Below are 19,412 nucleotides of genomic sequence, written 5' to 3'. Positions count from 1 at the left end.
GAATTTTTAACTAAGAACAACACGCCTCTCTCTATGCACCGCTGAGCAAGGCACTTCATCTGCAGTCCTTCCAATGCTTAGCTAGCTAGCTAGCGCTCAGTTATCTAGATACGGATACAGAAGCAGTTGCAGGTGTTATTTCATCAAGACCACTGCAGTGATGGAGGGATGGCCTAGCAAAGGCCTTTATGGGGGAAAGAGTCTGGGTCACACAACAAAAGGGTTTTCCTGATTCAACCTCTGCTGCAGAACATTCTGACCTTGTTAGAATGCACCAAGCCGACCAATCAAGGATATGAAAGGGCTTTTCCAGCTAGATCATCTTGTAGCATGTAAAAAGTAGCATTTTGCCAGTTATACTTTTTGCCTAGTAAGTGGTGAGACAAGGTATCACATTATTGTGATAACTTTTAAAAATGGTAAAATGCTTTGATGCATTATTTTTTTATGCACTAGCCCCAAAAATCATCACTCATAATCAATCTTTTTGTTTTCTTCACAGGGATCTGATCCTTCATGATAGATCATGTTGCATTTGCATTTTTACACCAAAGCACACTGCACACTATACGTTTTTTTTAAATGTGTTTAACAATATTAAAGGTATATTATAATAGTGTTTTTATATTAAACACATGTATCCTTAGCAGATATTCAAAGACACAGTACTGTGTTGTTCATCCCTGAGCAGCGTCTGGTCAGGCTGCATATTTGTGTACATTGTGGTGAATTTGCACTATGAAAAGTCATTCTACATTAGTTAAGAGAAGTTCCTGTTGAAACCTTTACAAGCATGAATGAACTGAATTACTTTTGATGAATAACATGTAACAAATGATGCAATTGTCAAGTAAGAGGGAAAACCTTTTTTCTAAGCTGATTTAAGGACCTTTGACTTTTGTGTTCAGACTAACGCAAAATATAGAAAATCTTGCACAAGCACACTTTGAAACCTAGAGTGCGGGAGCCGAGGATCGAACCGCCGTCCCAGTGACGAGTGCTGTAGACAAGCTGGACCACAGCTGGAAGACACGCTTTCCGTCACTCCAGAAGCGGATGGAGGAGCAGCCGGTTACGCAGAGAGATTCAGATGAAGACAAGCTTTTTTTTTGTCAAATGTACACATCTTTATAAGACAGGACAAAATGGAAAAGGAGATCGTCTGATTGTTTGAAGACATTTTCTTAAGAGAGTCACATTAATACAAAGATCTATCATGGAATACCAGTATTTTATATACTGCAGTTGTTATACCACATTTTTATATTCTGTAACGTGTACATATGCCAACTTTGCTTCAAAAAGTGTTCAGTTAGTTCATCCAAGAAAACAAAAACAAAAAACAAAATGTTTTAAACAATATTCAACTCACCATGAAAGGATTACAATACCCTGCAAATGCTCACGGTCTGTGTCATGATGTCTTTAAGCGTTTATCTTTACCACAAGAGAATACACAAAAACTCAAAGCTTTGGGTAACTCGTTGGAATTGATCCTGCCTTTCATATAAAATACTTGAAATAACTGAATGCTCATTAATGATTTACATAGTCCCGAGGGGAAGAGAGACAAAACTGTGATTCTGTGAGGATTCATGTCGGGATAATAAGGAAGTGATGTGAAGAGTTCCACTCCAAAATGCTATATATCCAGATACCACATAAAAGGAAATTGTTGCCTGAGGTTTATCATTCAGTGTCTGAGAAATCAACAGAATCCACTCTGAGACAATGAACTCGTTTTGAGCACTTAATTACGAACGAGTCATAAAAAGTCATTTCATTTGGTTTTCGTTCTTTTTTCTTGCTGTTAAACTTTTTGGGGGTCATGTTTTTCTGCCACATTTTGGAACAAAACTCTTCATGATTTTCCAGTTCATTAAATACTGTAATGGTAAAAAAAAAATCTAATATATGGAATGAAAAATGCCACACAGTTAGCTGATCAAATCCAGTGATTATTACTTTTGACGTACCATCCATAAATGAACACGCGTGTCTACCTGCTTCAGTGGCTCCTCTCTGGTTGAAGTCGAAGAGGTTTTTTCTTCTTTTTTTTTAATCGGAGCAACAGACGGGTGAGAAACCTCGTCATTGCTAAACATGCAAAGGCCACGAGTGCGAGGGGGAAAAACCAGAAGCTGTGAGTCATGTACAGCTGATGGAAAACAAATCAGAACGGTGAAATTGATTTTTATTTTGTTGTGCTCAATGGCATGTGAGGGAAGAGGCATGTTTGCGTTCCTTTTCTCGGCTACTGAAGTGACAGCATCCTCATGGGATTGACCTTACATGTTGGAGGGGGAAATGCTCTTGTTTGCTTTCTTGAGCGTGAGGTGAGAAGATCAATAGCCCTCTTGTGTCTGTACAGTAAATATGAAGCTACGTCTGACAGCCAGTTAGCCGTTTAGCTAACGTTACTAACAGTGTTAGGTTAGCTGTAGAGGTGCTGGGAGCTGGATTGTGTTACCTTTAGATGCAGCGAGGCCATTTCCCTTTTTTCAGTCTCTATGCTAAGCTAACCGTCTCCTGGCTGTGGCTTCATGTTGATCTGACGGATGCAAGAGTGGTTTCCATCTCCTCAATTTACGCTCAGCTGGAAGGGAATACGCACATATCCCAAAATGTCTTCCTATTCCTTTGCGCTATAGATTTTCTGAGGTTTCGTATCAGACGCACACACCTGCAGCTGACACATTATTCTCATTTCCCCTGATCAGAATGCTTCCTTCAGAGTGGAAAAGCAGCTTCCACGCTAAAAATGTCCACGGAGGTTTCTCAAAGCGCGTGCATGTGTTTGAGGGGTGTGTTGGCTGTTACGCAGCAACGCATTATTCTCACCATTAAAAAAAAAAAAAAAAAAAAAAGCAAATGAACTGGAAAGTGAACATGAGGCTTCATCGCCTCTTTGGAAAAGTGTCGCGCTGATGGCTCCGACTCGTCCCCACATTCTCCACAGTCTCTGTGATTCGGCGCCAGCAGACTTTTAGAACTGTACTCACCTTCAATCGCCACGTAAGAGAATTTACCAGCACTGACACAGGTAATTCCCAAGAGGAACCTCCTCTAGATTAGGATGAAAACAAATACCATAGCTTTATACTTTAGCCACCCAAGATCACAGTCAGGAAAGGAACCAAAATAACACCCGAAAAAATAAGTTAACATAATTTTGACACATAGAATTTTACAATATGTACATTATTCTTTTTAAATTAAAATAGATTTGTCGGTCGTCTGATTGGGTAGGTCCTCTACAGCGCGCTCCTTTAATTTCAACCATCCAGTCTTATTCCGCGGAAGCAGAGTTCCCATTAAAAGCTCAGTGCCGGCCAATCAGAGCGCAAGTAAGGCTACCATTGTCAAGTCCCTGCCAATAGTTTGTCGGTGACGTCTTTAGACAGGGCCGAGCCCTTTGCAACACAAATGGCAGACCCCTTCAACATCCTGACAAAAAGAAATAAATATAAAATATATGTAATATTTCTATATATATTCATAAAACCAAACCCAGGATAGATTTTAACTCTGATGTGTTCTCTCCATACTATAATCAAACTGTGGTCATATTCCTATCGCCAGTCCACCTTACTTCCCTTGTTGTCTCCATTTTTGTGTATTTTTGCAGTTTTGAGAAAAAGAAAAGGAAAAAAAAGAAGTCTTCTTCAAAACCTGTACATCTTATATGCAAGTAAACAAAATGTAAAAGTGCGTGTTTTTTTGAATACGTTTTATCCACTATATCCAAAAGTGTTGCAGGCACTTAAGTCCTTCCCAAACATTGTAGTTGTTTTTCGACAGTGGAGTAGGTTGGTTTGGTTGTTCCTGGATTCACGTGGGTCCGTCCGTCTGAATGCGTTTTGTTTGTCTGGCGAGGAACGCACCTCCCCGGGCCGCTGCTAGCCCAGGATGTCCAGGTAGACCGGCGTGGCTTTCCCCATGGCGAACAGGACCTTCTGCATGTCCTTAATGTTCAGTCGCTGCTGCGGTTCCCTCTGCCAGCAGCCCAGCATGATGTCGTACACCTCTTTAGGACAATTCCGTGGCCTCTCCAGAACCCGGCCCTGGGTTATGCACTCAATAACCTGCAGAGGAGACAGGGCAGCGGAGTGAGACGTACGATTTTCACTGACTGATTGCTTTGCTTTGGCCATAATGAGAAACCAGTGACACTGAGCAGACTGTCCTTTGAGGTTTGAACTAATGAAACTGAGATGAAAGAAATAAACAGCTCGCTTTCACCTTTCAATTTGTCCAATATTAAAAAGGGAAACTAGATCTTTTTGTGCCACAGGACAAACATAATAATACTGTAAATATGTGAGGAAGGATGTTTGAGATCTTGCTAAAAGGGGTATTGATCCTTTCTTTGTTGGACTTATGCTGTAATTAGTCAGATGACTCATTGCTGTCGCGACAATTTGACTTTATTTATTGTGTACATTCCAGGCTACCAGCTCAATTGTGCTTTCACGCCTAACCTCATCAGTTCGGCTAAAACAAACAAAGCTGTCAATCAAACCTCTGGTGAGAAGGGTTAGGGTTCGTCTGTGATTTTACGACAGCAGATATGTGATTTCAGGATGATTTCAAAAGTACATTCGCTAATAAATGCATCTGCTGATCATGGAATGTGTTAAAGAAGCGGCCCTATAATTGATCTGTATAAGACTATGTTTAGCCCTTATTCATGCGCAGGTATTACCCTGATTAATAAGTCAAAAGCTGTGCTTCTATCTGACTTTTTGTACTTTTGTGAGTTACTTAAGTCCATTAAAACACGTGTGACAGTGATCCCACAGCAATCAGACCCGCATCATTACTGTACAAGAGGCCTAATGCGCGTGTCCCTGCGCTCCCCAACCTCCACATCCGTCACTGGACCAGAACAATGTGAGATTTATTCTTTCGACCCGAACCAAACGAAGTGAACTACAGGCTTGAAAGCGCCCTGACGTGAATATGGATCTATTTGTGGGTAATGACAATGCAATGTGCAATGAAAAACTGCACAAAAATAAAAAAGGGTTTCATTTTTCTTCTTCTATTAATTGTCACCACGTACACTTTCTTTACGCTTTAAACTGAAACCAGCTCAAACGTTACGTTCTTTATGTTCTTTTCAGCGTTTGAGGCGTAGAATAATTAGCATAAGTTTTGATATCACGGTGTCGTGCAATTTCATGCTCTTGTAAGCTACAGGAGCAGCACAACACGGTGTCAGAACAAAGCCTCTGATAATCTACTGCGATCTGAAGTCTAATTTTCTGGCAAGCATGTACGACAAAACCTAATCTGAATATAAATAAACATCATTTCTCTGTGGTTTTTACTCAAGAGAGCCAAAAACAGTAAAAAACAAAAACAATACAGGCTATTACAATAACCAACTGGGAAAGCCCTGTTCCATTGTTCCACCTGTTGCATCTGTTCACCAAGGTAAAGCACTGCTTTCCCTCTGTTGTTACATTCATGCCTTGTCACCAAAGGATGAGACGCCTGGCAGACAGACTGCCTTGAGACTTGGACTGAGGGGGCGGAGCACCAATGCCTGCAAAGACATATGGAGCTTCTTTGCATAAATTCCCGGATCCCAAATGTTTCAAACAGCCAGTAATAAAGGATGCGCCGGTCACGGCGACAGACAGCATCCGGGCCGAACGCAATGTTAGAAAATTATCCTCGGAGTAATCATGAAAGCCAATTGATGAATTCACGACCAACACGGTTGCGGTTATATTTTATGGCGGCAGAGGAATTCGTGACAGACGTGCACATTCTCCATCCTTGTTAAGAGCTATGCTACCCACAATGCAACTCAACTCAACCGCTGATAGTTTGGTTGGAAGCTTGTGTGTGTTATACTACAACATACTATACAAGCAGCGACTTTATACAAACATATGTCATCAGACTGGTGGTCCAGATTATGCAGTTGCAGCGTGCTGTAAGCGCTGTTAGCACTAAACCAACCGAAGGGAGGGTTGATGTAAGTACACGCCCCCTTTTACTCTGGAGGAGGAGTCTCATGAACACTTGTGGCTTTGGACACGGCGATGGATTTAAGAACAGAAGTGTTTAACGGTGCGGGGTTTCAGTTTAAAACATTCAAACAAGTGAGTTAACATTATGTACTGACTATTAAGAGGACGTTTTGTCAAAGACATCTATGTATTGTGTTGCAGATATATACACTGATGTGAGCATGCTAACACTAATATTATGTAGTTTAGAAGTTGCCTTTTTCTTATTCTTTTAATAACTGATAACTCAAATTGTAGATTGTAAGGACACGGTAGTAGAGGTTAAATGTTTGGAGAATGTGGCCAGGTATTACGCACTGCGGCTCTAATAAGGAGCGCACGTTAAATCAAAGAGGGCATTTTGCGCATGATCCCAGCAGTAATCATAGAGCTGGTGATGAATGGAGCAAGATTCCAGTCCCACATCTCACCAAGCAACTCGGACGGACAGAGAAGGAGGGTCACTGCTGAATGGAAAAGGTCGACCATCCTTGACCTCTGGTGGCAGATGTATATCAGCAAAATGCTTACACATATTGTCCTCCTTTATTTCATCTGAAGTGGCTTCAGAGTTGCTAAAAACATCTAATTTCTCGCTGCCTGGCAGGATCCAGCTCCTCATTGAGCGATGTGCTGTTTAAACCGAGTGAAACAACCCATGTGTTTTTTTTTTCTATGTCTGCGCCATTCAAACAAATGTATCGTGCATCATTTTATACTCATTTCTCCCAAATTCAGCCCGACGTATTTGACATCTTTGGAACCTTTGCGATCTCCTCAAGAATTTATCATGAACTTGTTTGAACAATGTTCGGCAACATGGCAGTTTTCTTCTCTTTTTTTTTGGAATTAAAAAAAAACTAAGGAAAGTGGAGCCTGTAGAGCCGAGAGGAGAACGAGGCTGGTTTGAAACCAAGTTCCGTTACCTATTGTCATTCATCATTGTCACTGATAGCCATTTGTAATTGTTGCTGTGATGTATCATGGTGTAATGTGTTGGACACATCTGAATAACTGAATATTAAGTGCAATATTCCATTCTAACACTACCTGAAGACACAATTACAAGATAGAAAAAGCTTGTGGATGTTCCTTTTCTTGGCTACCACATAATACAGTGCTCATCTCATTACATTGTCATAAAGTTTCGGCAGTGTAGTTTAATCAGCTGAGTGTTTCTGAGTATCTCCAAATCTTTCAGCTCCAGTTACTCAGAAAAGAAGAACATATTGACGTTTCAATTGAAATACACATAAGTGCGTCGCATGCCATGTTATTCTTTTAAGTCAATTGCATTTTCTCAATATGCTCGCTTTACAAGAGTAATCCTAATTGAATTTTATTGATTCAAAGCAGAGCCCCCAATGAAAAACCAAACCAATCATGGGTGTTATGTAATGCAGCGTCTTGTCTGATGGCAAAGCGGCGTCAATTTATCACCTCGTTGGGCTCGCTACGGTCTCAGAGAGAGAGAAAAGAAACAACACCAGGCAGTGGATTAAGATCCAGAATTGCTGTGTTCATTTACATCTGCTATTAGAAGGAAGGTCAGCTATTTGATTCCTACTTACAAAACAACTCAATTAATACACAGGGGTTTTTGTGTGTGCGATTTGAACTGCAGAAGAGGACCGCAACTTTTACCATGAGATAACCTGGAGCTGTAACTTTCAATGTGTGCATGACGGCCTGCAGTACAGATTTTGTTTGTGTGTGTATATATATATATATATATATATATATATATATATATATATATATATATATATATATATATATACACACACACACACTACCGTTCAAAAGTTTGGAGTCAATTAGAAATGTCCTTATTTTTTCAAAGAAAAGCACTGTTTTTTTTCAATGAAGATAACATTAAATTAATCAGAAATACACAATACATTGTTAATGTGGTAAATGACTATTCTAGGTGGAAACGTCTGGTTTTTAATGAAATATCTACATTGGTGTATAGAGGCCCATTTCCAGCAACTATCACTCAGTGTTCTAGTGGTACATTGTGTTTGCTCATCGCAGAGAAGACTAACGAATGATTAGAAAACCCTTGTGCAATTATGTTAGCACAGCTTAAAACAGTTATGCCGGTGAGAAGCTATACAACTGGCCTTCCTTTGAGCTAGTTGAGTATCTGGAGCATCACATTTGTGGGTTCCATTATACTATAAATGGCCAGAAAAAGAGAACTGTCTGTTCTTGTTCTTAGAAGTGAAGGCTATTCCATGAGAGAAATTGCAAAGAAACTGAAAATGTGTCTGAGTGACCCCAAACCTTTGAAAGGTAGTGTGTGTGCTGTTTCTTGTCTAAAGGCTCCGGGCTCTTTGTACCTCGTTGTTACCCAGCTGAAACCAAGGCTGCTTCCCGTAGGTAAAGATCTCCCACAAGATGACTCCAAAGCTCCAGACGTCGCTTTCCGTGGAGAACTTCCTGTACATGATGCTCTCCGGGGGCATCCAGCGAATGGGTAGCATGGTGTGTCCTCCAACCTGAGGAGAGGAGAAGAAAAAGAAAGGAGAGGAGATCTTTATTGCACACGAAATGTTGTAGCTAAAAAAAACAGATTAGAAAATTCAATCATCAACACAACTCCCGGGCGCCAGGGGATTAACTGTCCTTGCATGTAGCTGATACCACGGGCTTAACATCTCATGAATGTCTGCTGTGCACTTGGATGGAGACACTGATGCAATATGGGAAAACGCTGACTTATCTGCCACCTGCTCTGTATGTATTGAATTGCGAAATTCCTTAGGTTATGATATTGAAGTGTCCCTTTTGTTCTTGGTGAAAAATAGCAATCTGCAATCCCTTCTCTGCAGAAGTGCTGGCACTAAGCAGAGGATCAGACTCGGAGCGAGGCACTGAATGTGTCCTAATCACTGTTTTAAATAACCCGCTTTCAACCAGAAAACTGCTGAATGCATACTCATATGGATCCTCATAGTAAAGAAGTTCATATGGCGGCAAATGCAAATGTGAGTGTTTAAGCTCAACACAGGCACATATAACCCCCCCCCCCCCCGCATTCATATGAAGGTTTGTTTGAAGCGAGGTGCCAGCTGAGACAGGGGAGATAGCAGCTGTAAGCGCTTTAATGTCTTTAAACCCACGGAAGTCTGCCATGCTGTAAATCCAATGTGGCTGGGTATTAATCGATTAAACAATCGTCCATTAATCATCCTCGCTCTCAGCTCCCATTATCAGGCATTGTTTTAAAATCTATTTCCCATTCATGTCGGTGACTGCGCTTTAATGAGCTGGACAAGACTGATGTGGCAGTGAGAGGCAAAGTATTGCAGGCTTCAGCTCAGAATGCTGACAGTATTCATTACAGGGATGATTGTGGAGCTCAGGAGTCAAAGTGCACTACTGCCGGAGAGTGTTATTAACATGTTGGTGGGATTTGATGTGATGCTTGCTGGGAGCTACTGTTGTTACAGCACGCTGAGCCGCTGTCCATCTACAGAGAAGTGTTTTTAAAGTCTACAACAGAATGTCTGGATATAGACTGACACTCAAACATTAAAAATTAATTAATTTAAGAAATCCTGATGCAACTTTATTCATGTTTTAACTATGTGACTGAGCAAGTGAGCACACTTCATCTACAGAAGAAGAACATGAAAAACAAAACCTGTCAGTGAAACTTTGAGTAATTCATTTTTATTTTTATTTTGTTAAGTTCAACATGTGGTTAATTGTACATTCCATGTCCGCGATATTTGATGGTGGTCACGTTTCATAAGACAGAAATATGGAAAATAGAGCAATACTGTAGGATCTACACACAGTACTAATCCTACTGTGTTTACATATATCTATGTGTTGTTGAAATAAATTGCAACATTACAATATTTATTGCTTAGAATGTGTTATCCTGTTACTTCCTCCCTATGTGATTTTTCCTGTAATTTTGTTGTCCTTATCTGGTTCAGTTGTGGGGCTTTTTGCTATTGTTATCTTGACATTTTATTGCAGATAACATTCAGATGGATTTTTAAGCCCTTTTCAGTTTTTTATCTCTACGTTAAAAGTGCTCCTGCAGCGTATCAGACCTTCAAGATACACTTGCTAATTATTTTTCCCCCCAAGAGCTTTGGACTGTGTAACTGTATGATCGCCTCATTGAACACAGAGCAACTGAGCAGACCTCATCGACTGAGAAAGACTATGAGATGCAGTTGAAAGCCCGTGGGAAAAGAATCATGTAAGTGGACTTTCAGTATTTGTTATACATTTCTTTGGTCAAGGTGAAGTTCAAAATCAAATCAATTTCATTGCAAGAAATTTGACGTTGGTCACATTTCATGAAACAGGAATACAGAAAAAAAGGTTTTTTTTTATACTGTAGAACCTTTGCAGTGCACCAATCCTACTTGATCATGGAATCAAATTATGACATTTTATTTTGAAGTGACAATGTGTTAGCAAAACGCAACTTGAACTTTGTTGTCCTATTACTTTCTTCCTTTGTGATTTTTGATGTCATTTAGTTTTCCTTATCTGGTTCAGTGTTTTTTCCTTTTGCTGTTGTGATCTTGACATTTTTATCAAGATAACAATAAGATGGATTTTTAAGCCCCTTTGAGTTTTTTATTATCTCTAAGTTAGTGGAAGTGCTCCTGCAGCATGTCAGACACCCATCCATCATCCATCCACCATCACACCCATCCATCATCCATCCACCATCACACCCATCCATCATCCATCCACCATCACAACCACCCATCCATTATCCATCCACCATCACACCCATCCATCATCCATCCACCATCACAACCACCCATCCATCATCCATCCACCATCACACCCATCCATTATCCATCCACCATCACACCCATCCACCATCACACCCATCCATCATCCACCCACCATCACACCCATCCATTATCCAGCCACCGTCACACCCATCCATCATCCATCCACCATCACAACCACCCATCCATTATCCATTCACCATCACACCCATCCATCATCCATCCACCATCACAACCACCCATCCAACCATCACACCCATCCATCATCCATCCACCAATCCACCCATCCATCATTCATTCACCATCACACCCATCCATTATCCATCCACCATCACACCCATCCATTATCCATCCACCATCACACCCATCCACTATCCATCCACCATCACACCCATCCAGCATCCATCCACCATCACACCCATCCATCATTCATCCACCATCACAACCACCCATCCAACCATCTATCTATTATCCATCCGCCATCACAACCACCCATCCATTATCCATCCACCATCACACCCATCCATCATCCATCCACCATCACAACCACCCATCCAACCATCTATCCATTATCCATCCGCCATCACAACCACCCATCGATTATCCATCCACCATCACACCCATCCATCATCCATCTACCATCACAACCACCCATCCAACCACCCATCCATCATCCATCTGCCATCACAACCACCCATCCATTAATGCAGCCATCTATCCTTCTCAACTCTTTTTTCTGTGCTTAAGGACAACAAAGGAAATCAAAAGCACCCGCCATCAGCTCTGAAATCATCATTAGGACAACATCTTACTGTAGCTGTATTCACCCTCACATGGATCCTCCGCTCTGGTGTACAACACAATCACATTCATTTAATCATAATACACTCTTCTCATAACTCTTTTTTACCAGCTCCAACATCTGTGGGCCTTCAGCTGTGAGCATTGTGTGGCATTTGGAAAGAAAAATATGTCAACCCAAGTCTTACTAATTACCTCCTAGTTCCGTAGCTCGCTCATCGCATATTTCCTTTGAAAGTCAAACACAATCTCTGCGTGTCAGCTCGACGCGGCAGATGAATCGTCTGGATTTTTTAAAGAAACATGAGATTTGTCATTCTGCCAAAAGGCTGCTCCTTCCTGGGCATTTAGAGAGAACGTCCTCTAGTCTGTACACTTCATCACATTTAGTTGCTGAGTACGAGGCCTGTTTGTTTGCCTTTTTCTTGTCCTTCATCCAGGCCTATAACCTTCTCTGAAGTCCTCGGATGGGTCGTACAGCCATTACGAAGTCTATGCGTTTGTCCTTTTTAAGTTCTCAGAAACTGTTTGCTAGTTTCAAAGTAGTGACTCATGAAATCCGGTTGCACAATTCAAAACCTGAGGAATGTTTGTTTTAATGTGTAAATCGGTTGATAAAGGCAAACAGAAAGTAACTGTAGCTTAACTTCCAAATGTAACAGGTTTAAGAGGCCACACGGTATATTAAATGAAACCAATATTTTGTACATTTAGTTTTGACTATATTTGACCTAATACATGACCAAATGTGTCTGTGTTAACAGTGGTCATGTAGTTTAAAATGAGAGACATATTCGATTACGCTAATATAGCCGACGTAATTTGGTCGTATACCGAGCATTACTTTTTAAAGTAATGTTGAATCATCCCAATTTTACATAATTAATCAGCATTTTGATCAAGTGTGTCGCTCATATTCTATACAGTACATCTTGTACTCAGCTGCTGGTAACTCAATCTTCCTTTTATAAAAGAACTGTCCAATTAATAATCAATAAAAGGTAACAGTTCAATACATTCGGGGGGTTTACGGCTACAGTGTACTTGGTCTGGTATGACAAGTAGCAAATGGTGGCTAATAGTGATGCACAGGTTAGCGTTTATTCGTTAACCGCCCTGTTATGAGAGCCAATCCACTCAGACTAGTGCCTGCAGTGTTGTAGTCAAGACCACCTCAAACGAGACCAAGTCAAGACCAAGACCAGAGTCTATTGAGACCAAGTCAAGACCAAGACCAGAGCGTATCGAGACCAAGTCAAGACCAAGACCAAAGTGTATCGAGGCCAAGTCAAGACCAATACCAGAGTGAATCGAGACCAATTCAAGACAAAGACCAGAGTGTATCGAGACCAAGTCAAGACCAAGACCAGAGTGTATCGAGACCAAGTCAAGACCAAGAAGAGAGTATACCAAGTCAAGACCAAGAAGAGAGTATACCAAGTCAAGACCAAGACCAGAGTGTATCGAGACCAAGTCAAGACCAAGTCCAGAGTGTATCGAGACCTTGTCAAGACCAAGAAGAGAGTATACCAAGTCAAGACCAAGACCAGAGTGTATCGAGACCAAGTCAAGACCAAGACCAGAGTGTATCGAGACCAAGTCAAGACCAAGACCAGAGTGTATCAAGACCAAGTAAAGACCAAGACCAGAGTGTATCGAGACCAAGTCAAGACCAAGTCCAGAGTGTATCGAGACCTTGTCAAGACCAAGACCAGAGTGTATCGAGACCTTGTCAAGACCAAGACCAGAGTGTATCGATACCAAGTCAAGACCAAGACCAGAGTGTATCGATACCAAGTCAAGACCAAGACCAGAGTGTATCGATACCAAGTCAAGACCAAGACCAGAGTGTATCGATACCAAGTCAAGACCAAGACCAGAGTGTATCGAGACCAAGTCAAGACCAAGACCAGAGTGTATCGAGACCAAGTCAAGACCAAGACCAGAGTGTATCGATACCAAGTCAAGACCAAGACCAGAGTGTATCGATACCAAGTCAAGACCAAGACCAGAGTGTATCGAGACCAAGTCAAGACCAAGACCAGAGTGTATCGAGACCTTGTCAAGACCAAGACCAGAGTGAATCGAGACCAAGTCAAGACCAAGACCAGAGTGTATCGAGACCTTGTCAAGACCAAGACCAGTGTATCGAGACCAAGTCAAGACCAAGTTGGTCTTATTCATCTTCAAGGTTCTTTGGATCCTCTCGATACTGGATCTACACTATGGTTCTGGAGCTCCTGAGTGTGACTTTGATTTGTGTGTCATGAAAAAGCCAATAACTGTGTGAGTGTGGAGTGTTTAAGGCACAGTCATATCACCAAGCGTCCTGCCTTCCTTACATTAACCACAAATCGACATTTCTACACATGGCCTGGAGGTCAACAAGACCATTAGAGACCACGTTCTGCAACAACACCTCTCTGCTGACTGGAAATCAAAAGCACACTCCATTAAAATGTCCAACTTCTGGCCTTAAAAGTGTTTCAGCCACTGTTACACTTCCATTCGTGCCCCACGGAAAAGCTTTCTGTCTAAACAAGTCAGTTAACGCTGTAGTCATTATTTAACCCTTTCCTCTCCTCGAACAAGACGTGAGTGACAAGAATTAGACTTAAGTGGAACTAACAATGTGACTTCAAAAATCGAGCTGATACTTATATGAAAATAAGTGGACTTTGGGTTTTGAAATCCTATTTGTTATGACAGCAAAATGTAGTTATGTTGAATCGTTTTACTCCTCAGCACAATATGTTTTATTTCCTCACATTTATCTTAATGTCCAGAGAGGGTTTGCTGAGCACAAACTTATTTTTCAGCTCCATCCTGCTTGAACATTAATACATTTACACACATATATGCCTCAGAGACACCCAGTACAACCCTCTACTAATCCCACCAGGGGTTGAGCGCTCCGCTCAGCTGCATCTCAGTCTATCTCAGGGTAGTATTGTGAGGAGAGAACACTTCAGTGTCGTTTTCCCCTTCTGCTTCTCTGTAACTTGCCCAAAGTTACCTGAGGTGATAGCAGACATTTTGAAGACAGAAACGTCTTTTACCTCCTTAATTGTTGGAACTTCTGTCTTTCAGCTCACTCTCTTGCTTAGCAAGGAGTCCAAGACTAACTATGATCCACCACCACCACCCTGGAAGGCAATCGAAGCTGTTGGTCTCTTTCCATCAGTGGTTGGATAGATGCTATGGTAATTAAGAAAAACATAAATGTGAGAGGTGCTTTGGGTAAGGTTCCTTTTCTCTACATCTTAAACAAACAGTATTTATTCTGTGGCAGCGAGGTGGGTTTATTCAACCTTAATCTTAAATACCGGGTTTCCACTGCGAGCTAATGGCCAAATGAACATTGACTTATTCTCCGCCTGGTCTCATTTGACTCATTTGAATTACTTTACTATTGTACACAACATTAAGCCAATATCAATGCCGAGACCAGTTGCTCCCATTGTGTAAAACCTCTGGGTCGAGCCCAGCTGGGTGGGCTGAAAGTAAGGTGCAGGAGCTGGTGAGGGGCTGTACACCAATCTGTCCCCCTGTGGAGCTTTATAAAGATTAAACACAATTAATTAAGTTGCTGTTAGTCTAAATGACTTATCTGAGGTCCACCCAGGCCATTGCATGCAAGGCTAAACCTCATCAGATGCATACTAATGATTCAACCGCTGTTTCCGTGGCGAGGGGCATTACAACTCTCTGCTTCCCAAATGATTGCATGCTATCACCTTGGGTTTTTGTCACAAGGCCATGGCAATTAGCTTGGAACATGGGGGAAGAGGAAAGAAGAAAAAAAACACATAATAAAAATAAAATAATTGCCCCGGTAATTATCCTCATCTTTCTCACTCAATGTCACATCGCGAAGCTGGCAATGCTCTGTGGGGAGTGAGGAATGAGTCTGGGGCTTTTTTTTTTTTTTTTTTTTTGCTGTGTAAACTGGATTAGTGCTCTGCCTGTCCCACCGTGGCAGGGGAGTGATTGGATTAACGGCGTGGAGAGCACAGCAGTATGGCAAGGGGATAGATTACTGGCCCAGTTGGACTCTTCGCTGGGCGCTCCGTGGCCTGCAGGGAGCCCTGGGAGGCCCTAGACATTTTAAAGGGCTCCGATAACCATCTAGACACACTCTCTCTCCCCCTGCTCTAACCCCGCCGCTATCTCTGCTCTCCCAGCTCAAACAGCGGCGAACACAAGTTCACTTTTAGAGGCTATGATGTCCATTAGGTTTCTACCTGCTGCGCCGCTGCCAAGTGCAGATAAAGTGGTATCTACTCTGGCCGCAGTGTGCCAGTGGGTGGTGAAAGTTTCTGAAGGTTTGCAAAACAAACACACACACACACACACACACACACACAAACCAATTTGCGACCATGCAATTTCACATTTATAATATTTAGCTCTGCAGACAGACATGTGCAATACAATAGATAGATAGCTCCTTAGTGTTGCTGCTGACTTTGTCTAAATAGGAAAATTACGTCTAAATAGGAATTTTCCAGCATCCCTGTAAAATTGTAACCTCATGCATAGGAGGGCCGTCTGCATGGATTGACTTTGTTGTTAAAAATCTTCCACCGGGCGCAAGGCAGCACACAGCGCATCTGATGCCAGTTTCAGACCAACGCACTCTGCGTGTTCACGCCCAGCGCCCGTGTTGTGTACGTATCGTGTTCTCACATTTGCGCAGAAGCAGACCCGTTTCCTCAGCAGAAAACTGTTCGCTTCTCCAAGTTGCCCAATCTGCCCAGTTTGAAGAGCCCCTGGCTTTAAAAAGGGAGCCTTAATTTGCGCCCAGATTATTCAGCGTTTAACTAGCAAGAGTGGAGTCGGACAAGCCTTGAATCCACTTGCGCCATGTACTTTATAGGCTGCGCTATTGATGGTTGAAATAGAGCATTAAGAGTCCACAGCTATGCTAGCAGCTACAAGAGGCTGTAGCCTACTCAGGCACAGCCACGTTTCAGCTAAATGCTAACGTCAGTGAGCTTAAAAATGTCACATGTTATTGTATGGTTTGAACGAACAACATGTAACGTGTTCATTTGAGAGCTTTAGACGTGCTGGGAAGCAGATCTAGCTTCCTTTGAACAGAGCAGGGCCAGCTGTTTGCCCCCGGTTCCAGCCTTTATGCTAGGCTAAGTTAACTAGCCGCTGGCAGGAGCTTCATATTTACTCTCTTGTCAGGAAAGCTTCGAAGCACATTTCCCGAAATGTTGAACTAGCTCTAACGAAGGCAGACAATACAATAAATGCAATATTACTTGTGCCAGACTTCCTCTGAGGTCAACCGCAGCACCGCCTTCATTTCTTAAGATTTCCTTCCTGTGAGACAGGAGTGCGAGGCGAAGAAGAGAAAACAAGGCCCGTCGGGAGAGGCAGAACAGAGTTTTTTTTCATCACTTCATGCAGCAGTAATAAATATGGCCTGTGTACTCATTAGCACCAAGCCGCATACAGTTTTGAGGAGCTTGTGCTTGATAAATAATGCAGCAGAGTGTCTGTTTGATCCTTGGAACAGAAGAAACCTGGGGACCATTTTTCTTCAAAGCAAAGCAGTGCAGGTAAGCAGAGGCTTCCTGGCAGAGTCAAAAAGAAAACTAAGTCCTTGAAACTGAGTCATTAGATTGTAACATTGTTCCAGTGTTTGATTAGTCTGGTTCTAAAATGCAGATTGTGGCTTAAAAACTATTTTTGTATCCTAGCCCAGTGTTATGATTGTAATTGTTGTTGTCTTCCTTTACCGAACTTGGCGAGACACATGCTTTCTGTTCCTCAGCACCGTCCTCCTTTACATTCAGACGACGGTACACTCATTGAATTGAAGAACACAACCCTGCCACTGCTAAATGAAAACTCTCAGGCTGCAAGCATGCCTCTGGAGAGAAGTCTGGGATAACTTTGAATAGCAAATAAGTAGACACTGGAAGCCTCAACATCTTATCCTCTGACAGGAAACTATATGTCATTGTTAATAATTTGTCTGTATTGACTTGTTTTGAAGCCATTCCTCTCCTTATCTGGAATAACCAGGGTCTAACATGGCAGTTTACAAGCAGCTTCCAGAAAGCAAAACTGAAAAACTTTTGTTGAACTTTTTTTTTCATGCCGCAAGGAAGTGAATTTAACACAAATTATGAAGTGTATTAAATCAGAGAGGAGCTTTCTTGGACTCTGGATTCAACATAACCAAGAATATTGCACAAACTATACTATAAGCGGAAAAAATGACAGATGGAAATTAGCTGTCAGGGGCCATCACATTTACTTCAGTGCATACTACTAACTCTAATCTATATTAAAGAAGACATGAAATACAAAGAACTCTGTCACTATCTCGAATAATGATATTTGAGGAGATCTGCAGATGTACAGACTCCACGTGAGTTCCTCTCCATCTCTCCCCGAGACGCTGTTCCTGAAACATTTCTGGTTAAACAAAAAAAACAAAAAAACTGTATTTCACTCCTCCTACTTTAATGCACCAGGACCTTTTGAGCATTCACTGTCATTTACTTTCCACAAAATGCATAATTCAGTGCACTGAACTCGGGAAAACAATCCCTGATATATATTGTGAGTCAGTGGTATAAACCACCCACATGGAAGGCGCCGGCGCCGCCGTCGGGCTGCGCAGGTTCTGCAGTCGTCTCTTTTGAAACAACACAGCAGCGCATTCAGGGCAGGCGGAGCAGGGGGGATATGACAGATGGATGTGATTTAGGACAATATTCATCTCTTTCTTGAGGTTGTTGCCTCCCGCTGCAAAGAGTCCCGGGAGTCCCAGAGGGCAACAAGCGTCAATTCAACTCGTCAGCGATGGGAGGATTGTGTTCTTGGCAGGGCGCTGCTATTTATAATCACTCAACACAGGGAAAGTGTCCAATAGTGTTAGTAGCTCCTTATCTCTGGGCTCTGTCAATATTCCTGTGTGTAGGCGGGCACCAAACAGCAGCTTCACAAAAGGTATGCACACACACACACACACACACACACACACACACGCAAACGCACACGCGCACGGACACGCACACACCACCCAAAATAAAAACTGACACCGGTCTTTTTTTTTTTATGCAAACCCTTTTTGTGGTTACTGCCAAATCCAACATAAATATTTGCAAGATGTATTCCTCACTGCAGTGTGCACTAACACGGTGTGTGTGTGTGTGTGTGTGTGTGTGTGTGTGTGTGTGTGTGTGTGTGTGTGTGTGTGCCCTGAATCAGTATATTATCCAATAAATTATTCAATCGTATACATTTTCCTCAATAAATTCACCACTGAGTGCGACGAAGGGAACCGACGTTTGACTGGAAAAAACTCATTTCTCTTGCTGCACATTCCCCTTTTATCACACTGCGGCCCTTTTCCACCGCTAACTCCATTGTTACAGCGAGGGCGGACTGTAAATACACACAGAGTCACCAGCTGCTGAGCATAATGGGCTTGGAGGTCCACCTCCCCTCTCCACAGACACCCTGAGCAACCAGCATGCGTCTGCAGAGTAGTGTCAAGGACATGAGCCCTCACCGGCTTCCCACTCATGAATACGACTGTGTAGGGCACTGCATGCTTTTACCCCACACCTACCAGACACTCCCTTATTAAGATACTGTATCTTTTGCTAACAGACACTTGATAGACGTACAGGAACAGATGAGAAAACCAGGCTCACACAGTTCCTCGTTTCCCTGCTAATTTGAAAGTCTGTTGAAACCTGCAGCTACTCTTTTTCTGTCTCTTGAACTCACACCACCTTCCTACTATATTAGGCATATAATTGCTCAGTCAACAACAATCCCC

At 42.1% G+C, this 19,412-nt stretch overlaps 1 protein-coding gene across 1 annotated transcript in view; it reads right to left on the bottom strand.

Annotated features, from left to right (window-relative positions):
- Positions 1-3,899: 3,899 nt before the first annotated feature.
- The window catches only part of ntrk3b (neurotrophic tyrosine kinase, receptor, type 3b), a gene marked incomplete at both ends in the record, with an annotated part of 152,045 nt that continues 136,532 nt past the window's right edge, over positions 3,900-19,412 (bottom strand). The window contains 2 exons of the mRNA XM_079217063.1: positions 3,900-4,085; positions 8,369-8,527. Coding sequence (XP_079073189.1) covers positions 3,900-4,085; positions 8,369-8,527 — 345 coding nt within the window. The remainder of the gene's footprint in view (positions 4,086-8,368; positions 8,528-19,412) is intronic.

The sequence above is a fragment of the Taurulus bubalis genome (genome assembly GCF_910589615.1).
Source record: "Taurulus bubalis genome assembly, chromosome: 4".
Classification (NCBI taxonomy): domain Eukaryota; kingdom Metazoa; phylum Chordata; class Actinopteri; order Perciformes; family Cottidae; genus Taurulus; species Taurulus bubalis.
This window is presented reverse-complemented; position numbering and strand designations above follow the sequence as displayed.